This window comes from Salvelinus namaycush, unplaced genomic scaffold (genome assembly GCF_016432855.1).
Source record: "Salvelinus namaycush isolate Seneca unplaced genomic scaffold, SaNama_1.0 Scaffold299, whole genome shotgun sequence".
Classification (NCBI taxonomy): Eukaryota; Metazoa; Chordata; class Actinopteri; order Salmoniformes; family Salmonidae; genus Salvelinus; species Salvelinus namaycush.
In genome coordinates, this window is record NW_024059885.1 from 78,978 (window position 1) to 101,913 (window position 22,936).

At 42.7% G+C, this 22,936-nt stretch overlaps 1 protein-coding gene across 1 annotated transcript in view; it reads left to right on the plus strand.

The window, feature by feature from the left end:
* Positions 1–16,974, plus strand: part of LOC120039767 (ryanodine receptor 1-like) — a 92,246-nt gene extending 75,272 nt beyond the window's left edge. The window contains exons 27-35 of the mRNA XM_038985152.1: positions 860–1,036; positions 1,255–1,315; positions 6,785–6,931; positions 7,038–7,172; positions 7,716–7,872; positions 8,321–8,385; positions 10,506–10,606; positions 10,697–10,748; positions 16,879–16,974. Coding sequence (XP_038841080.1) covers positions 860–1,036; positions 1,255–1,315; positions 6,785–6,931; positions 7,038–7,172; positions 7,716–7,872; positions 8,321–8,385; positions 10,506–10,606; positions 10,697–10,748; positions 16,879–16,974 — 991 coding nt within the window. The remainder of the gene's footprint in view (positions 1–859; positions 1,037–1,254; positions 1,316–6,784; positions 6,932–7,037; positions 7,173–7,715; positions 7,873–8,320; positions 8,386–10,505; positions 10,607–10,696; positions 10,749–16,878) is intronic.
* The last annotated feature ends 5,962 nt before the right edge of the window (positions 16,975–22,936 follow it).

A 22,936-nucleotide genomic window follows, 5' to 3' on the forward strand; every position in this document is an offset into this window, starting at 1 on the left:
CCATCTTATGTGCGAATGAAGATGAGTTCAGAAAAAGTACAGTATGCATCTTAGAATTAGTTTTCACATACAAACGGTATATGTCCAAACCCAGAACCAAATAGGCTTCCTTTTTTTTTAAATACAATTAAAATTTGAAAATTACAATTTGTGTTTTTATTGCTGATTTTCTGCATTTATCCCATCACGTAGCGTCCCATCACGTAGCGTCCCATCACGTAGGGTCCCATCACGTAGGGTCCCATCACGTAGGGTCCCATCACGTAGCGTCCCATCACGTAGCGTCCCATCACGTAGCGTCGCATCACGTAGCGTCCCATCACGTAGGGTCCCATCACGTAGGGTCCCATCACGTAGGGTCCCATCACGTAGCGTCCCTTCACGTCGCGTCCCATCACGTAACGTCCCATCACGTAGCGTCCCATCACGTAGGGTGCCATCATGTAGGGTCCCATCAAGTAGGGTCCCATCACGTAGGATCCCATCACGTAGGGTCCCATCACGTAGCGTCCCATCACGTAGCGTGATTTTAGATGTGTCCATGTAAACAGTATTGTTAGTGAAGCCATTCTTCCTGTAAAGGATGTAAACATTTAAATTTAACTATTATATGTCTCTGACTATTCACAATAATTGTATTATTGTGTGCATGTAACCGTCTTCATTGTTACATCAGTTTAGTGATTTAAGGTGGAACCAGACAAGGCTGTCACCTAATACCTCTTTTATTTGTGATTGTAAAAAACCACCCATCTCTTTTAGATTCAATGAGAATATAAACAGGAATAAACAGATAGCATTGATACACCCATCTTCCAACCCTGACCCTTCTCTCAAAGTATGTTTATTTTCCACACAGGTCATTCCCTAACAACTACTGGGACAAGTTTGTGAAGACAAAGGTGCTTGCTAAGTACGGGGACATATACGGTAGGGAGAGGATCGCAGAGCTGCTTGGGATGGACCTGGCCTCTCTGGACGTCAGCGCCATGACACAAGAGAAGAAACACGAACCAGAAAGTGGCATGTTAAGCTGGTACGTAAAACACACCCCCCACTGATCTGCAGAAAGCATACAGTACATTATACAAAATTCACTAGTAAATCATTTGCCCAACAAACAAGCAATGTACAAGCACATACAACTGGTTCAACTTGTAAGAATCTGAAGTCAACATTGAGACAGCTTTGTGAGGTAGTTATGTGGTAGTTGTGTGTGTTTGCTGGGAAGTAAGCCTGTTATTTTCTCCATAGGATTATCTCCATTGACATCAAATACCAGATTTGGAAGTTCGGGGTGGTCTTCACTGACAACGTAAGTCGATACTGGACCGTGCTGTAGTATTGTAACAAGTCCAGTGAATGGTGAAGTTTTCTAGACATTCCTGTATCTAGTGTGGTACTTGGCCATTTCTCTGTCTGTGGTATTGCTGTAGTACTGCAGTAGTACGGATCCTATGCTACTGATTATGGTTGCAAAGGGAGGGTATATTACTGGAGACTTTTGAAGTTTAACAGTAAACTACCAGAATGTTGGTATCTTTCAAGGATTTTATGTAATCTGTCACGAGACATTTAGTGGCCATTTTTCGGGTACATCAGATTTGTACAGGTGTCTATAAGTATATCTTGCCCTCTGTGTGGCCTTATCAAATGTAAAATATATGAATTAATGACATAAGATGATTTTTAAATAAAAAATAGATTGACAAAGCTGTGAAACATTATCCTAAATTCAAACCATCAACTTAGTGAATACTATTGGTGTTTAATATGAGGGTTTCAGCATGAAATATCTTTTATATATATCTTTTATATGTGACCGATGTAGCAAAATTTGAAAATGTGACATTAGATAACATTAGATAAACATAAACATTAGATAAAAGTAGAGACTCAGAGCTAGACAATTATATATCATACACTGCAGTTGAGGAACAATGGGAAAGTAATTCTGCTTTAAAAGTATGATAAACTTGTGACCTCACTTTGAGAAAATGTGAATGTTTTGGTACACCTACTGGAGAGCTCTTCTTTGTCTACACACATTAAGCATCGTTCACACCCTCTAAAGCCTTAGACCCACCCAGCTCTTTAACTTCTTATGGCTGCAGCCCGGCGTCGGTACACTTATGACAACAGCCAGCTCAAGTGCAGGGCGCGAATTTCAAAAGATATTTTTTTTAAATATTTAACTTTCACACATTAACAAGTCCAATACAGCATATGAAAGGTACACATCTTGTGAATCCAGCCAACATGTCCGATTTTTAAAATGTTTTACAGCGAAAACAGCACGTATATTTATGTTAGCTCACCACCAAATACAAAAAAGGACAGACATTTTTCACAGCACAGGTAGCATGCACAAAGCCAACCTAACTAACCAAGAACCAACCAAACTAACCAAGAAACAACTTCATCAGATGACAGTCTTATAAAATGTTATTCAATAAATCTATGTTTTGTTCGAAAAATGTGCATATTTCAGGTATAAATCATAGTTTACATTGCAGCTACAATCAGAAATTGCACCGAAAGCAGACAGAATAATTACAGACACCAACGTCAAATACCTAATTACTCATCATAAAACATTTCTGAAAAATACATAGTGTACAGCAAATGAAAGACAGGCATCTTGTGATTCCAGACAATATTTCCGATTTATTAAGTGTTTTACAGCGAAAACACAATATAGCGTTATATTAGCTTACCACAATAGCCAAAAACACAAGCAATTTCCCAGTAGCAAAAGTTAGCGATCGTAACAAACAAGCAAAAGATATATAATTTTTGACTAACCTTGATTTTCTTCATCAGATGACAGTCCTATAACATCAGGTTATACATACACTTATGTTTTGTTCGAAAATGTGCATATTTAGAGCTGAAATCAATGGTTATACATTGTGCTAACTTAGCTACTTTTTCCCACAACGCCCGGATTTTTTTCGGACACTTTTTCTGACACACATATTCTGACCAAATAGCTATTCATAAACATAACTAAAACATACATGTTGTATAGGAAATTATAGATCCATTAGTTCTTAATGCAATCGCAGTGTTAGAATTCTAAAAAATAACTTCATGACGACATCCAGCTTCGGTATAGCTAGAGTAGCCAAAAGTTGGGCGCCCACGACTAGTTCACATGTACGACAGATATATGAAATAGCATCATAAAATGTTTCTTACTTTTGCTGATCTTTCATCAGAATGTTGGACAAGGGGTCCTTTGTCGGGAACAATCGTTGTTTGGATTTAGAACGGCCACTTTCCCTCTCGATTTAGCAAGCACACTAGCCAAGTGGCACGAATCTCTCCATCGTCAACAAAGTCAGAGAACGGAACACGGCAAAACTCCCGAAAAAATTTCAATAATCTGATTAAACTATATTGAAAAAACATACTTTACGATGATATGGTCAAATGTATCAAATAAAATCAAAGCCGGAGATAGTAGTCGCCTATAACGGCAGCTAAACAGAAGGCAAATCCAGGTCCCTCTTCGCGCTCTCCAGAAAACCGGAAATGGGGGACACGTCATACAAAGAGCTTGTATTCCACTTCAGACCAAGATAAACACTAAATTTCTTCTCTCACCGCCTCTTGACATACAGGGGAAGGTCTATGAAGTGCATGTATACTAATACGTATCATGCCCATTTATAGGCAGGACCTAGAAGACAGCCTCGATTTCAGACTTTCCACTTCCTGGTCAGGAAGTTTGTGCCAAATGAGTTCTGTTTGACTCACAGATATAATTCAAACGGTTTTAGAAACTAGAGAGTGTTTTCTATCCAATAGTAATAATAATATGCATATTGTACGAGCAAGAATTGAGTACGAGGCCGTTTGAAATGGGCACCTTTATCCAAGTTACTCAATACTGCCCCTGCAGCCAGAAGAAGTTAAGGATTCACATGTGAGGCCATGTGCTAAACAGAAGGAGTACGGTAGTGTACTAAACAACCAAAGATTTCAAGACTAAAGGCTGTTTTATACTACGGGTGTGTTCGTAAATTTAATCTGGAGTGCCAGTGTGCGCTCTGGGCGTTTGTAAACTCAGAGCGTTGTCAGATTGTCCGTTCGTAAACTCAGCATTTCGCTCTCGGAGCGTTCAGTGCACACACTGGATGCTCTGGCCGAGGACTAGGGATGATCTGAGCATTCTGACCTAACAACAGCAGTCAAGCACTCAAGCTAACTGGCTAACGTTGGCTAGCTTGCTAGCTACTTCCAGACACAAATGAGAGAACAGCTCACTCTGACCATTTTACTCGCGCTAGCAAAGCTGGTGAGGCTGTTTTTATGTTATCCAGAGTGTTGGTGACTGCAACTGTGCTGCTTGCAACAATTTTATTGCGCTTTTTTGCCAACGGTTTACAGACACCGGCCATATTCAACGGGTGTTGAGCGTTCATAAATGCATCAGTTATTCTGCCCTCTGGCACATTCAGATGAGAGCGCTCTGAAATCGGAGTAGATAGCCAAAGCGAATTTACCAGCTAAGTCTATCGACAGTTGTCACAGTGACATCATAAACAGTCTATTGAAATAGTTACTTGCGTAGTGGAGTCTTTTGTTTAGATATGTAGCTAGCTAGCTGAACAATGAACCATAATCCCAACTCATGACGTTACTGCATGAATCAGCAGATAGCTCACCAACCAGGTTCAATGTTAGCTAGCTAACATTAAGCTATAACTAGCAATGCAAATGGCTCTGAGATACGAATAATATAACTACACAGATCATACACGTAACGTTAGCTAGCGAGCCAGCCGGCTAACGTAAGCTAGCTAGCTAACAGTACACATTAACTTGAAATGAAAATGACTTTCTGACAAAATTAGAAATTTGTAATATCTAAAAATGTAGCTAGCTATCTTACCCTTATACATGGACGGACGCTTCTCCCCCTCTGTCACGGATGCCATGGTTGCCCTTAGTTTGAAGATGTAATCCGGTGTTTTATACAACAGGTGTTTTATACAACAGCCTTCTGTGTGTTCTCTTTTTGACTCCATCTGCATATTTGCAATCAAACGCCAGAATCTTCCAATATTACGCACTATCTAATTCCACTTATTTCAAAACTCGTTCCTCCAGAAAGTGGAGAGCAACACTTCAGAAGTTCTACTACGTGATATCTTTCAAAAAAGCCGTGTTAGAAAGGATTACCTACACATACTGACCAGCTCATATTATACACAGAAGTGGTCTACACGGCAGACCGAACTCATCTCTCGTTATGTCCAGCCCACTCATTATCTCAGCCAATCAGTGGGAAGGTTGCTCACTTTTTCCGAGGCCAAACCAACTAGGTTCGTAATTTAATAATTGTATTAGTATTTACAGATGGCATACACGTTTGTTATAAAGGCACATGAAAGTTCACATGTTCCAGAAGGCATTTCTGCCTAAAAAAAAAACGCATTTTGATAAAATAAAAAAAGTTTACACTCAAATGCCTCTCCTGTGAAGTAGAGACGTGTGACATACGCCTAGTTTTCTGAAACGAGTAACATGTAATTTTTTATGCACTTTTATTTATTTTACTATGTCAGTATGTATTTTTTGGGGACAATGTTTCTGCATCAAACTGGTGGCATTTGTGAAAAAAATGCAATAGTTGGAAGAGTTGCAGAGTTAATTGAAAATAATGCCATTGTTGATTAACTTCTTATGGCTGCAGCCCGACACCGGTACACTTATGACAACAGCCAGCTCAAAGTGCAGGGTGCGAAATTCAATTTTTTTTTTTTTTTAATATTTAACTTTCACACATTAACAAGTCCAATACAGCATATGAAAGGTACACATCTTGTGAATCAAGCCAACATGTCCGATTTTTTAAATGTTTTACAGGGAAGACACAATACGTAAATCTATTAGCTAACCACGTTAGCAAAAGACACCACTTTTTTTTACTCCATCAGTTTTTTACTCCATCAGTAGCTATCACAAATTCGACCAAATAAAGATATAAATAGCCACTAACCAAGAAACAACTTCATCAGATGACAGTCTGATAACATATTTATTGTATAGCATATGTTTTGTTAGAAAAATGTGCATATTTCAGGTATAAATCATAGTTTACCATTGCAGCTACAGTCAGAAATTGCACCGAAAGCAGACAGAAAAATTACAGACACCAACGCCAAATAACTAAATACTCATCATAAAACATTTCTGAAAAATACATAGTGTACAGCAATTGAAAGACAGGCATCTTGTGATTCCAGACAATATTTCCGACACAGGTCTCAGAACAGCCAGCAAAATTCTGCATTCTGACATACACATAGGAAAATTGCTCTAAGTCGAGTTCTGTTTCACCCACAGATATAATTCAAACGGTTTTAGAAACTAGAGAGTGTTTTCTATCCAATAGTAATAATAATATGCATATTGTACGAGCAAGAATTGAGTACGAGGCCTTTTTGAAATGGGCACCTTTTATCTGGCTACTCAATACTGCCCCTTGAGCCCAAACAGGTTTTAAGATGCTTTTTTCATTAATTAGGCTATTTTCTCTTGAACCATATGGTCTATCTACTAGAAACACATGGACAACATGAACTCAGATATAAAAAAAATATAATTTATGTGAATATGTTTTTTAAAAAGTTATTCAAGTATAAATTACCAAAGTAACTATAGATTACCATAGACTTTCTGTTAATTACCAACATCACTGAAGATTCCAGTAACTTTGGTAAAGTACCGGTAGCTTCGCAACTCTAATACTGATATTGCCCCCCTCTTCTAGACGTTCCTCTATCTAGTCTGGTACATGGTCATGTCTCTGCTGGGACACTTCAACAACTTCTTCTACGCCTGTCACTTGATGGACATCGCCGTTGGTGTGAAAGATTTGCGCACCATCCTCTCCTCCGTCACACACAACGGCAAACAGGTACCCACCCAGTCAAATGTAGTTTCTCCCATCAGACCCACGAGTGTGAATAAATATACTAGATCTAACTGTAGTCCTCCCTATATCTCTCTCTCTCCCTCTGTAGCTGATGATGACTGTGGGTCTACTAGCTGTGGTGGTGTATCTCTACACCGTCGTGGCTTTCAACTTCTTTAGGAAGTTCTACAACATGAGCGAGGACGAGGATGAACCGGACATGAAGTGTGATGACATGATGACCGTGAGTCAAATCTCCTGTGGCTTTACTGATGATATTACCTGAAACAATCGTCCTCCAAAGTTATGGGCTCCCGAGTGGCGCACCGGTCTAAGGCACTGCATCTCAGTGCAAGAGGTGTCACTACAGTTCCTGGTTTGAATCCAGGCTGTATCACATCCTGCAGTGATTGGGAGTTCCATAGGGCGGTGCACAATTGGTCTGGGTTTGGCCGGGGTAGGCCGTCATTGTAAATAAGAATTTGTTCTTAACTGACTTGCCGAGTTAGAAAATGTATTTGTGAGTTACTGACCTTCAATCACCCTCCCTCCCTCCCTACCGCCTTCTTTCTACCTCCCTCCCTACCTCCCTACCTCCCTCCCTCCCTCTACCGCCTTCTTTCTACCTCCCTCCCTACCTCCCACCCTCCCTCCCTCCCTACCTCCCTCCCTCCCTCCCTCTACCGCCTTCTTTCTACCTCCCTCCCTACCTCCCTCCCTCCCTCCCTACCTCCCTCCCTCCCTCCCTCTACCGTCTTCTTTCTACCTCCCACTCTCTGTCTGTCAGTGTTACCTGTTCCACATGTACGTGGGTGTGCGTGCCGGCGGGGGTATAGGAGACGAGATCGAGGACCCGGCGGGCGATGAGTACGAGCTCTACCGTGTCGTCTTTGATATCACCTTCTTCTTCTTCGTAATCGTCATCCTGCTGGCTATCATCCAGGGTATTCATCCATTTACACTTCTCTGTCTCGAAATATAAATAACAACAATTATGAAAACTTTTCCCCAGGGTTTTCAAGATTCCCAGTTGGAGGATTCTCAGAATAAGGAAGGAGTGAACAGGGCAGGATTATTCCAACTGGGAATCCTCTAACGGGAATTATTTAAAAATGTGTAACTTTGGGAAAGTATCCTACTCCGATACCATCGGTAGACTTCATAATGTTTGGTTGCACTGTTCTGGGCTTATGTGTTTTGTGTGGAGTAGTTGGGTCTGATGTGTGTGTGTGTGTGTGTGTGTGTGTGTGTGTGTGTGTGTGTGTGTGTGTGTGTGTGTGTGTGTGTGTGTGTGTGTGTGTGTGTGTCTGTGTGTGTGTGTGTGTGTGTGTGTGTGTGTGTGTGTGTGTGTGTGTGTGTGTGTGTGTGTGTGTGTGTGTGTGTGTGTTGCAGGTCTGATCATTGATGCGTTTGGCGAGCTGAGAGACCAACAGGAGCAGGTCAGAGAGAACATGGAGGTAAGATCACATGGCTGGTACTATCAGATGTTATAACAGATGGCTGGTACTATCAGATGTTAGTCAGATGGCTGGTACTATCAGATGTTAAACAGATGGCTGGTACTATCAGATGTTAGTCAGATGGCTGGTACTATCAGATGTTAGTCAGATGGCTGGTACTATCAGATGTTAGAACAGATGGCTGGTACTATCAGATGTTAGACAGATGGCTGGTACTATCAGATGTTAGAACAGATGGCTGGTACTATCAGATGTTAGTCAGATGGCTGGTACTATCAGATGTTAGTCAGATGGCTGGTACTATCAGATGTTAGAACAGATGGCTGGTACTATCAGATGTTAGAACAGATGGCTGGTACTATCAGATGTTAGAACAGATGGCTGGTACTATCAGATGTTAGAACAGATGGCTGGTACTATCAGATGTTAGAACAGATGGCTGGTACTATCAGTAGTTAGACAGATGGCTGGTACTATCAGATGTTAGTCAGATGGCTGGTACTATCAGATGTTAGATCACATGGCTGGTACTATCAGATGTTAGAACAGATGGCTGGTACTATCAGATGTTAGTCAGATGGCTGGTACTATCAGATGTTATAACAGATGGCTGGTACTATCAGATATTAGAACAGATGGCTGGTACTATCAGATGTTAGTCAGATGGCTGGTACTATCAGATGTTAGTCAGATGGCTGGTACTATCAGATGTTAGGACAGATGGCTGGTACTATCAGATGTTAAACAGATGGCTGGTACTATCAGTAGTTAGTCAGATGGCTGGTACTATCAGATATTAGACAGATGGCTGGTACTATCAGATGTTAGTCAGATGGCTGGTACTATCAGATATTAGACAGATGGCTGGTACTATCAGATGTTAGAACAGATGGCTGGTACTATCAGATGTTAGAACAGATGGCTGGTACTATCAGATGTTAGAACAGATGGCTGGTACTATCAGTAGTTAGACAGATGGCTGGTACTATCAGATGTTAGTCAGATGGCTGGTACTATCAGATGTTAGATCACATGGCTGGTACTATCAGATGTTAGAACAGATGGCTGGTACTATCAGATGTTAGTCAGATGGCTGGTACTATCAGATGTTATAACAGATGGCTGGTACTATCAGATATTAGAACAGATGGCTGGTACTATCAGATGTTAGTCAGATGGCTGGTACTATCAGATGTTAGTCAGATGGCTGGTACTATCAGATGTTAGGACAGATGGCTGGTACTATCAGATGTTAAACAGATGGCTGGTACTATCAGTAGTTAGTCAGATGGCTGGTACTATCAGATATTAGACAGATGGCTGGTACTATCAGATGTTAGTCAGATGGCTGGTACTATCAGATATTAGACAGATGGCTGGTACTATCAGATGTTAGAACAGATGGCTGGTACTATCAGATGTTAGAACAGATGGCTGGTACTATCAGATGTTAGTCAGATGGCTGGTACTATCAGATGTTAGTCAGATGGCTGGTACTATCAGATGTTAGTCAGATGGCTGGTACTATCAGATATTAGACAGATGGCTGGTACTATCAGATGTTAGTCAGATGGCTGGTACTATCAGATATTAGAACAGATGGCTGGTACTATCAGATTTTAAACAGATGGCTGGTACTATCAGATATTAGAACAGATGGCTGGTACTATCAGATGTTAGAACAGATGGCTGGTACTATCAGATATTATACAGATGGCTGGTACTATCAGATATTAGTCAGATGGCTGGTACTATCAGATGTTAGAACAGATGGCTGGAACTATCAGATGTTAGAACAGGTGGCTGGTACTATCAGATATTAGTCAGATGGCTGGTACTATCAGATGTTAGAACAGATGGCTGGTACTATCAGATGTTAGAACAGATGGCTGGTACTATCAGATATTAGTCAGATGGCTGGTACTATCAGATGTTAGAACAGATGGCTGGTACTATCAGATGTTAGAACAGATGGCTGGTACTATCATATGTTAGTCAGATGGCTGGACAGTGTGCTAGTACTGTAGGAGATTGGACTCATGGTTGTTAACATGAGGGGAAAACATTTAACTATTTTATTCATAATTTCTTTATTAAACCGATTCTTCCCCCTACAGACTCAGTGCTTCATCTGTGGTATCGGTAGCGACTACTTTGATACAACTCCTCATGGCTTCGAAACGCACACCTTGGAAGAGCATAACTTAGCCAACTACATGTAAGTCACAGTATCTATGTGTCACCTATGTGTGAAGGAGAGTCGACTCGTGTCACATTCTGACACCCACCTCCTCTCGTCTCCCCGCAGGTTCTTCCTGATGTACCTAATCAATAAAGATGAAACGGAACACACAGGACAGGTCTGTCTGTCTGTCTGTCTGTCTGTCTGTCTGTCTGTCTGTCTGTCTGTCTGTCTGTCTGTCTGTCTGTCTGTCTGTCTGTCTGTCTGTCTGTCTACAGTGTCTTCAGAAAGTGTTCATACCCCTTTGTTCCACATTTTGTGATGTGACAGCCTGCATTTAAAATTGATCAAATTAATATTTTGTGTCACTGGCCTACACACAAGACCCCATAATGTCAAAGTGGAATTATGTTTTTAGAAATGTGTACAAATTCATACAAATAATGATGTCTTGAGGTCAATAGGTATTTAACCCCTTTGTTATGTCAAGTCTAAATAAGTTCAGGAGTAAAAATGTGTTTAACAAGTCACATAATAAGTTGCATTGACTCACGCTGTGTGCAATAATAGTGTTTAACATGATTTTTGAAAGACTACCTAATTTCTCTACCCAACACATACCATTATCTGTAAGTTCCCTCAGTCGAGCAGTAGATTTCAAACACAGATTCAACCACAAAGACCAGAGAGGTTTTCCAATGCCTCGCAAAGAAGGACACTTATTGGTAGATGGGTAAAAAAAGCAGACATTGAACATTGTGAAATGAGTCAACGTGACCGACCGGCTCAAATCCGTCTTATGTAGCAAAATTTGAAATTCTGTTTTTACATTGGATGAAGTAGAGACTTTGTACACTACATACACTACAGTTGAGGAACAATGGGAATGTAATTGTGCTTTGAAAGTTGATTAACTTGTAACCCCACTTTTGAGAAAAAAGGCCTTTGAATATGTTGGTACTACTATTGGAGAGCCCTACTTTGTCTACACCCATTCAGCATTGTTCACACCCTCTTAAGCTTTAGCCCCACCCATCTCTTTAAGGGTTGATCCAGGCGTTCTGCCCTAACAGCAGTCAAGCACCCAAGCTAACTGGCTAACGTTGGCTAGCTAATAGCTACTTCCAGACACAAATGAGAGAACACCTCACTCTGACCATTTTACTCACCCTAGCAGAGCTGGTTAGGCTGTTTTCATAATGAGAGAACACCCCACTCTGACCATGTTACTCCCCCTAGCAGAGCTGGTTAGGCTGTTTTCATAATGAGAGAACACCTCACTCTGATCATTTTACTCCCCCTAACAGAGCTGGTTAGGCTGTTTTCATGTTATCCAGAGTGTTGGTGACGGCAACTGTGCTGCTGGCAACAATTAAAACTATTTTGCCAACGTTTTCTGACACCGTCCATATTCAACGGATGTTGAGCGTTTGTAAATTCATCAGTTATTCTGCGCTCTGGCCCACTCAGACGAGAGCGCTCTGGCCCACTCAGACGAGAGGGATCTGGCCCACTCAGACGAGAGGGCTCTGGCCCACTCAGACGAGAGGGCTCTGGCCCACTCAGAGGAGAGGGCTCTGGCCCACTCAGAGGAGAGCGCTCTGGCCCACTCAGACGAGAGGGCTCTGGCCCACTCAGACGAGAGGGCTCTGGCCCACTCAGACGAGAGCGCTCTGGCCCACTCAGACGAGAGGGCTCTGGCCCACTCAGACGAGAGCGCTCTGGCCCACTCAGACGAGAGGGCTCTGGCCCTCTCAGACGAGAGGGCTCTGGCCCACTCAGACGAGAGGGCTCTGGCCCACTCAGAGGAGAGCGCTCTGGCCCACTCAGACGAGAGGGCTCTGGCCCACTCAGACGAGAGGGCTCTGGCCCACTCAGACGAGAGGGCTCTGGCCCACTCAGACGAGAGGGCTCTGGCCCACTCAGAGGAGAGCGCTCTGGCCCACTCAGACGAGAGCGCTCTGGCCCACTCAGACGAGAGGACTCTGGCCCACTCAGACGAGAGGGCTCTGGCCCACTCAGACGAGAGCGCTCTGGCCCACTCAGACGAGAGGGCTCTGGCCCACTCAGACGAGAGGGCTCTGGCCCACTCAGACGAGAACGCTCTGGCCCACTCAGAGGAGAGCGCTCTGGCCCACTCAGAGGAGAGCGCTCTGGCCCACTCAGACGAGAGGGCTCTGGCCCACTCAGACGAGAGGGCTCTGGCCCACTCAGACGAGAGCGCTCTGGCCCACTCAGACGAGAGGGCTCTGGCCCACTCAGACGAGAGGGCTCTGGCCCACGAGAGCGCTCTGGCCCACTCAGACGAGAGGGCTCTGGCCCACTCAGACGAGAGGGCTCTGGCCCACTCAGACGAGAGGGCTCTGGCCCACTCAGACGAGAGCGCTCTGGCCCACTCAGACGAGAGGGCTCTGAAATCGGAGTAGATAGCCAGAGCGAATTTACCAGGCTAAGTCTATCGACAGTTGTCACACTGACATCATTAACATTCTACTGAAATGGTTACTTGCATAGTGGAGTCTTTTGTAAAGACATGTAGTGAGCTAGCTAGCTAGCTAGCTAAACAATGAACCATAATCTCAACTCATGACGTTACTACCCTGCATGAATCTGCAGGTAGCTAATATTTTAATTGTATTTATTATTTTAGCTGGAAATGTGAAAGCTTCCAATGTTTTGAATGGAAAAGGCCATTCAAGACGGTTAAAAGCCTTTTCGGCATCAACGGCCACTATTGCTAAATCTATATCATTTTTTTTAGCATATTATATTACACTGAAACGTGTTCTTGTATTTGTTTGTGTCTATTTGTAATAAACCTTGTTTGATTGATGCACTATATATACAAAAGTATGTGGACACCCCTTCAAATGACTGGATTCGGCTATTTCAGGCACACCCGTTGCTGAGCACACAGCCACGCAATCTCCATAGACAAACATTGGCAGTAGAGTGGCCTTACTGAAGAGCTCAGTGACTTTCATAGGATGCCACCTTTCCAACAAGTTAGTTTCCCTGCTAAAGCTGCCCTGGTCAACTGTAAGTGCTGTTATTGTGAAGTGTAAAAATCGTCTGTCCTCGGTTGCAACGCTCACTACCGAGTTCCAAACTGCCTCTGGAAGCAACATCAGCACAATAACTGTTAGTCGGGAGCTTCATGAAATGGGTTTCCGTGGCCGAGCAGCCGCACACAAGCTTAAGATCACCATGTGCAATGCCAAGCGTCGGCTGAAGTGGTGTAAAACTCGTCGCCATTGGACTCTGGAGCAGTGGAAACACGTTCTCTGTGTGTGATGAATCTGGGTTTGGGGGGGGGGGGGGGGGGGCAGGAGAACGCTACCTGCCCGAATGCATAATGCCAACTGTAAAGTTTGGTGGAGGAGGAATAATGGTCTGGACTGTTTTTCATGGTTCGGGCCTCTTAGTTCCAGTGAAGGGAAATCTTAACTCTACAGCACATAATGAAATTCTAGACGATTCTGTGCTTCTAACTTTGTGGCAACACTTTGGGGAAGGACCTTTCCTGTTTCAGCATGACAATGCCCCGTGCACAAACCGAGGTCCATACAGAAATGGTTTGTCGAGATCAGTGTGGAAGAATTTGACTGGACTGCCAAGAGCCCGGACCTCCACCCCATCGAACACCTTTGGGATGAATTGGAACGCCGACTGCGAGCCAGGCCTAATCTCTTGTGGCTGAATGGGAGCAAGTCCCCGCAGCAATGTTCCCACAATTAGTGGAAAGCCTTCCCAGAAGAGTGGAGGCTGTTATAGCAGCAAAGTTCCAACATCTAGTGGAAAGCCTTCCCAGAAGAGTGGAGGCTGTTATAGCAGCAAAGGGAGGACCAACTCCATATTAATGACTTCCCAGAAGAGTGGTGGCTGTTATAGCAGCAAAGGGGGGGGGACCAACTCAATATTAATGCCCACGAATTTGGAATGCGATGTTCGACGAGCAGGTGTCCACATACTTTTGGTCATGTAGTGTATGTATCAAGTCTGGTAAGATTTTCACCATTCTATTAGACGTATGGGTCTGTAATCAGCAGGGGACTCCAGATTTTCACCATTCTATTAGACGTATGGGTCTGTAATCAGCAGGGGACTCCAGATTTTCACCATTCTATTAGACGTATGGGTCTGTAATCAGCAGGGGACTCCAGATTTTCACCATTCTATTAGACGTATGGGTCTGTAATCAGCAGGGGACTCCAGATTTTCACCATTCTATTAGACGTATGGGTCTGTAATCAGCAGGGGACTCCAGATTTTCACCATTCTATTAGACGTATGGGTCTGTAATCAGCAGGGGACTCCAGATTTTCACCATTCTATTAGACGTATGGGTCTGTAATCAGCAGGGGACTCCAGATTTTCACCATTCTATTAGACGTATGGGTCTGTAATCAGCAGGGGACTCCAGATTTTCACCATTCTATTAGACGTATGGGTCTGTAATCAGCAGGGGACTCCAGATTTTCACCATTCTATTAGACGTATGGGTCTGTAATCAGCAGGGGACTCCAGATTTTCACCATTCTATTAGACGTATGGGTCTGTAATCAGCAGGGGACTCCAGATTTTCACCATTCTATTAGACGTATGGGTCTGTAATCAGCAGGGGACTCCAGATTTTCACCATTCTATTAGACGTATGGGTCTGTAATCAGCAGGGGACTCCAGATTTTCACCATTCTATTAGACGTATGGGTCTGTAATCAGCAGGGGACTCCAGATTTTCACCATTCTATTAGACGTATGGGTCTGTAATCAGCAGGGGACTCCAGATTTTCACCATTCTATTAGACGTATGGGTCTGTAATCAGCAGGGGACTCCAGATTTTCACCATTCTATTAGACGTATGGGTCTGTAATCAGCAGGGGACTCCAGATTTTCACCATTCTATTAGACGTATGGGTCTGTAATCAGCAGGGGACTCCAGATTTTCACCATTCTATTAGACGTATGGGTCTGTAATCAGCAGGGGACTCCAGATTTTCCTGGTTTTAATATAACTTTAATAACTGTTTGATACATGGAACTAGGAAGCACTTACTTGAGTGATATTTGTGTAAATAGGGGGCGCTACTTTGTCCCAAAAATGTTACATAGAAAACCGTCCATTCCTGGTGCTGTTCTCCGCGCCAATGTCTTAACAGTCTGTCTGTCTGTCTGTCTGTCTGTCTGTCTGTCTGTCTGTCTGTCTGTCTGTCTGTCTGTCTGTCTGTCTGTCTGTCTGTCTGTCTGTCTGTCTGTCTGTCTGTCTGTCTGTCTGTCTGTCTGTCTGTCTCTAAACACTTCCACTCTGTTTGTCTGGCTCTGTCTGTCTGTCTGTCTGTCTGTCTGTCTGTCTGTCTGTCTGTCTGTCTGTCTGTCTGTCTGTCTGTCTCTAAACACTTCCACTCTGTTTGTCTGGCTCTGTCTGTCTGTCTGTCTGTCTGTCTGTCTGTCTGTCTGTCTGTCTGTCTGTCTGTCTGTCTGTCTGTCTGTCTGTCTGTCTGTCTGTCTCTAAACACTTCCACTCTGTTTGTCTGGCTCTGTCTGTCTGTCTGTCTGTCTGTCTGTCTGTCTGTCTGTCTGTCTGTCTGTCTGTCTGTCTGTCTGTCTGTCTGTCTGTCTGTCTCTAAACACTTCCACTCTGTTTGTCTGGCTCTGTCTGTCTGTCTGTCTGTCTGTCTGTCTGTCTGTCTGTCTGTCTGTCTGTCTGTCTGTCTGTCTGTCTGTCTGTCTGTCTGTCTGTCTGTCTGTCTCTAAACACTTCCACTCTGTTTGTCTGGCTCTGTCTGTCTGTCTGTCTGTCTGTCTGTCTGTCTGTCTGTCTGTCTGTCTGTCTGTCTGTCTGTCTGTCTGTCTGTCTGTCTGTCTGTCTGTCTGTCTGTCTCTAAACACTTCCACTCTGTTTGTCTGGCTCTGTCTGTCTGTCTGTCTGTCTGTCTGTCTGTCTGTCTGTCTGTCTGTCTGTCTGTCTGTCTGTCTGTCTGTCTGTCTGTCTCTAAACACTTCCACTCTGTTTGTCTGTCTGTCTGTCTGTCTGTCTGTCTGTCTGTCTGTCTGTCTGTCTGTCTGTCTGTCTGTCTGTCTGTCTGTCTGTCTGTCTGTCTGTCTGTCTGTCTGTCTGTCTGTCTGTCTGTCTGTCTGTAAACACTTCCACTCTGTTTGTCTGGCTCTGTCTGGCTGTCTGTCTGGCCTGTCTGTTTGTCTTTAAACACTTCCTGTCTCCCATTTTCTCCCATTTATCATCTTCCTATTTTCTTTTCCCTCCCTGTCCTCCTCTCCCTCACTCCCTCTCTCTCGCTCCCTCCAACAGGAGTCTTATGTGTGGAAGATGTATCAAGAGAGATGCTGGGACTTCTTCCCTGCTGGAGACTGTTTCAGGAAGACGTATGAGGATCAGCTGGCCTAGTCGGATAAATCCTGTCTGTCTGGGAGAGAGAGAGAGAGAGGGGGGGGGGGGAGAGAGAGAAGGAGAAAGTTAAGGAAATATAGAAGGTATTAGGGAATAGATGTGTGTTTGAAGGTTGCTCCTGTGTCATATTTCTCTGTGATCTCTTGTCTTGACACGCATGCAGCAATATTCTGATAGACTGAATAAGATGATATGACCAGAGGAGATGAAGAGTCCCAAGGGCTTTTAACCCTGTAAATACACTTCATGGCCTTTTTCTGTGTGGAATATAGATATGCTGTCTAGACTGAATTTAAACACACACACACATACACACACACACACACAGCGCTGCCTCTCTGTCAGTGTGTGTTTCTGTAGAGCTGAATACAGCATAGTGCCTAACTCTCATGGTAAACAAACGTGCTATAATGTCTTAAGTAGTGCTCTTTTCCTGAATATTATTATAATCGCTCTTGTTTGAGATTGTATTAATATAAATGTCATTAATGTCCTCATGTAAGAATGCCTTGATTTTTTTTGTATGCCTTTAATTAGCTATTTCTGTAATTGTTGGTGTATTTTCCCCACTGCTTGATCATGATCAGTGGGGGGGAAGAGCATTTCATAGCAGTGCCTCTTCTGTCCACTAGGGAGCAGTCACACACCCCCAGGTCTCTCCTCTCTCCTCTCTTGTTTTTCTCTAGAGATTTTATAACTGATGTTGATCTCTGGTCATTAGCAGTCACTCTGGAGTGAACAGCGAGGTACATGCTGTAAGGTTAGAGGCAGGTTGTCTGATCCTACAGGACAATATGATGACTTTAGACAATCCTGTCTGTGACCTGTGTGATCTGATGTAGAGATCCTATTGGCTGACACGGACGGCACAGTGTTTCTATTCGCTTCCACAGACCACAACGTGTTCCTATTGGCTACCACAGACCACACAGTGTTCCTATTGGCTATCACAGACCACACAGTGTTCCTATTGGCTACCACAGACCACACAGTGTTCCTATTGGCTACCACAGACCACACAGGGACAAATAAAACACTATGATAATGTCTACATATAGAGGGGATGTCTGGGTTACTTACCTTATACTCATGCACTCCTCCAACTCCTAAAGACATCTCTCCTAAAGACATCTCTCCAAGACATCTCTCCTAAAGACATCTCTCCTAAAGACATCTCTCCTAAAGACATCTCTCCTAGACAACTCTTCTAAAGACATCTCTCCTAAAGACATCTCTCCTAAAGACATCTCTCCTAAAGACATCTCTCCTAGACAACTCTCCTAAAGACATCTCTCCTAAAGACATCTCTCCTAAAGACATCTCTCCTAAAGACATCTCTCCTAAAGACATCTCTCCTAAAGACAACTCTCCTAGACAACTCTCCTAAAGACATCTCTCCTAAAGACATCTCTCCTAAAGACATCTCTCCTAGAGACAACTCTCCTAGAGACAACTCTCCTAGAGACGTCTCTCCTAAAGACATCTCTCCTAAAGACATCTCTCCTAAAGACATCTCTCCTAGAGACATCTCTCCTAGAGACAACTCTCCTAAAGACATCTCTCCTAAAGACATCTCTCCTAGAGACAACTCTCCTAGAGACAACTCTCCAAGAGACATCTCTCCTAAATACATCTCTCCTAGAGACATCTCTCCTAGACAACTCTCCTAAAGACATCTCTCCTAAAGACAACTCTCCTAAAGACATCTCTCCTAGAGACAACTCTCCTAAAGACATCTCTCATAGACATCTCATCTAGAGACAACTCTCCTAAAGACATCTCTCCTAAAGACATCTCTCCTAAAGACAACTCTCCTAAAGACATCTCTCCTAAAGACATCTCTCCTAAAGACATCTCTCCTAAAGACAACTCTCCTAAAGACATCTCTCCTAAAGACATCTCTCCTAGAGACATCTCTCCTAGAGACAACTCTCCTAGAGACAACTCTCCTAGAGACATCTCTCCTAAAGACATCTCTCCTAGACATCTCTCCTAGAGACAACTCTCCTAAAGACATCTCTCCTAGAGACATCTCTCCTAGAGACATCTCTCCTAGAGACAACTCTCCTAAAGACATCTCTCCTAGAGACATCTCTCCTAAAGACATCTATCCAAAAGACATCTATCCAAAAGACATCTCTCCTAAAGACATCTCTCCTAGAGACATCTCTCCTAAAGACATCTCTCCTAGACATCTCTCCTAGAGACAACTATCCTAAAGACATCTCTCCTAAAGACATCTCTCCAAAAGACATCTCTCCTAGAGACAACTCTCCTAAAAACACGTCTTATAGCCCCGTCGTATTGACACTGGGCTGACATGTGTTCTATACCATCTTAATGCACAGGTAATAGGGCTAATACAGTGATAAGTCATTATTGTATTTATTCATGTCTACTCTACATGTTGGCCGTAGTGTAATAAGGACAGCGCTACTCAGAAGGGCCGGACTAACAAATTACATATTAACATCAAATAAATAACATAAATGTATGTTTTATTTAAGGCCGTCTCAGCTACTTTGTTCACAGTGAATAATATGATACGATGAATAAATAAGGGTTAAAAAGATAACTGAACAGAGATAATGTAACCAGTTTGCAGTCAGAAGATAACTGAACAGAGATAATGTAACCAGTTTGCAGTCAGAAGATAACCGAACAGAGATAATGTAACCAGTTTGCAGTCAGAAGATAACTGAACAGAGATAATGTAACCAGTTTGCAGTCAGAAGATAACTGAACAGAGATAATGTAACCAGTTTGCAGTCAGAAGATAACCGAACAGAGATAATGTAACCAGTTTGCAGTCAGAAGATAACTGAACAGAGATAATGTAACCAGTTTGCAGTCAGAAGATAACTGAACAGAGATAATGTAACCAGTTTGCAGTCAGAAGAAAACTGAACAGAGATAATGTAACCCGTTTGCAGTCAGAAGATAACTGAACAGAGATAATGTAACCAGTTTGCAGTCAGAAGATAACTGAACCGCTTTTGTGTTTCTTCTTCGCAGGTTAGAATATCATGGTTATTTTTTTGGAAATATGTGCATATTATTTAATTTTTCTCTGGAAGTAAAACCTCACGCGTGATGTCAGACAGGTCTAGAATAAGAAAACAGATGGAAAAACATTACACACCATCACACACACACAGGCTAACTCATACACACTCTATCCACGTTGAGTAATGTCCTTACTAACTAGTACTGTGTTAGGAGGAGACGTGGCTCCTGGAGTGTGTTAACACAGCGGTGTGTGTGTGTGTGTGTGTGTGTGTGTGTGTGTGTGTGTGTGTGTGTGTGTGTGCGTGTGCGTGTGCGTGTGCGTGTGTGTGTGTGTGTAATTCACATGCAGGTGGATAACTGTATGTGTGGTGATCCACGGAGGGCTGTGATGATGTATTAGTACTGAGATCACCTGTTGACTATAAGAATGCTGACCTGTTGACTCCTATTGACTATAAGAGTCTTGACCTGTTGACTCCTGTTGACTACTGGAATGTTAACCTGTTGGCCCGTCGACTATTAGAACCTGTTGACTATAAGAATGTTGACCTGTTGACTCCAATTGACTATAAGAGTCTTGACCTGTTGACTCCTGTTGACTACTGGAATGTTAACCTGTTGGCCCGTCGACTATTAGAACCTGTTGACTATAAGAATGTTGACCTGTTGACTCCAATTGACTATAAGAGTCTTGACCTGTTGACTCCTGTTGACTACTGGAATGTTAACCTGTTGGCCCGTCGACTATTAGAACCTGTTGACTATAAGAATGTTGACCTGTTGACTCCAATTGACTATAAGAGTCTTGACCTGTTGACTCCTGTTGACTACTGGAATGTTAACCTGTTGGCCCGTCGACTATTAGAACCTGTTGACTATTAGAATGTTGACCTGTTGACTATTAGAATGTTGACCTGTTGACTCCTATTGACTATAAGAGTCTTGACCTGTTGACTCCTGTTGACTACTGGAATGTTAACCTGTTGGCCTGTCGACTATTAGAACCTGTTGACTATTAGAATGCTGACCTGTTGACTCCAATTGACTACCGGAATGTTAACCTGTTGGCCCCTTGACTATTAGAATGTTGACTATTAGAATGTTGACCTGTTGACTATTAGAATGTTGACCTGTTGACTATTAGAATGTTGACCTGTTGACTCCTGTTGACTATTAAACTGTTGACCTATTGACTTCTGTTGACTATTAGAATGTTGACCTGTTCACTATTAGAATGTTGACCTGTTGACTATTAAACTGTTGACTATTAGAATGTTGACCTGTTGACTATTAGAATGTTGACCTGTTGACTATTAGAATGTTGACTATTAGAATGTTGACCTGTTGACTCCTGTTGACTCCTGTTGACTCCTGTTGACTATTAGAATGTTGACCTGTTGACTATTAGAATGTTGACCTGTTGACTATTAGAATGTTGACCTGTTGACTCCTGTTGACTATTAAACTGTTGACCTATTGACTTCTGTTGACTATTAGAATGTTGACCTGTTCACTATTAGAATGTTGACCTGTTGACTATTAAACTGTTGACTATTAGAATGTTGACCTGTTGACTATTAGAATGTTGACCTGTTGACTATTAGAATGTTGACCTGTTGACTATTAGAATGTTGACCTGTTGACTATTAGAATGTTGACCTGTTGACTATTAAACTGTTGACTATTATAATGTTGACCTGTTGACTATTAGAATGTTGACTATTAGAATGTTGACCTGTTGACTATTAGAATGTTGACCTGTTCACTATTAGAATGTTGACCTGTTCACTATTAGAATGTTGACCTGTTGACTATTAAACTGTTGACTATTAGAATGTTGACCTGTTGACTATTAGAATGTTGACCTGTTGACTATTAGAATGTTGACCTGTTGACTATTAGAATGTTGACCTGTTGACCTGTTGACCATTGGAATGTTGACCTGTTGACTAGTAGAATGTTGTTGCCTGACTGAATCCTGTGGTTCAATACAAGATTAATAAATTGAACAGATTATTTTAAGATGAATTGGCAAATCCTTCCTCGTGTGTGTGTGTGTGTGTGTGTGTGTGTGTGTGTGTGTGTGTGTGTGTGTGTGTGTGTGTGTGTGTGTGTGTGTGTGTGTGTGTGTGTGTGTGTGTGTGTGTGTTTTGTGTGTGTCTGCTGTATGTATATGTGTGTGTTTTATGTGTGTGTCTGCTGTGTGTGTGTTTTGTGTGTGTCTGCTGTATGTATGTGTGTGTGTTTTGTGTGTGTGTTATGTGTGTGTGTGTGTGTGTGTGTGTGTGTGTGTGTGTGTGTGTGTGTGTGTGTGTGTGTCTGCTGTGTGTATGTGTGTGTGTTTTGTGTGTGTCTGCTGTATGTATGTGTGTGTGTTTTGTGTGTGTCTGCTGTGTGTGTGTTTTGTGTGTGTATGAGGGGTGTGTTCTCTTTAAGAAGGGAAACCTATGTTTATGTTATATTAATGATTAACTATTATCAATCATTAATCTGTTATTCCATTCATGGTTCTAATGGCTAATATCAACGCTCCCTCCTCCACCCGTCTAATGAGGTTATAGTGCAGTTTCTCCTTCAAGCGCAGAGCAGATGGGGCGGAGAAGATAAAGGAAGGGGAGATACTTAACAGTTTCTCCTTCAAGCGCAGAGCAGATGGGGCGGAGAAGATAAAGGAAGGGGAGATACTTAACAGTTTCTCCTTCTAGCGCAGACCAGATGAGGCGGAGAAGATAAAGGAAGGGGAGATACTTAAGATTTTTTACTTCTTGTCAACTATCTGACCCAAAAGTAAATCCAACCTAGAGCGGGATTGAGGTCAATTCCATTTCAAATCCAGTCAATTCAGGAAGTACACTGAAATTCCAATTCTTTCCAATGTTTTTCAATGAAGAAAATGAGGAATTGGAATTTGGTTTCCATTCTGAATTGACCCAAACCCTGACCACGAGGC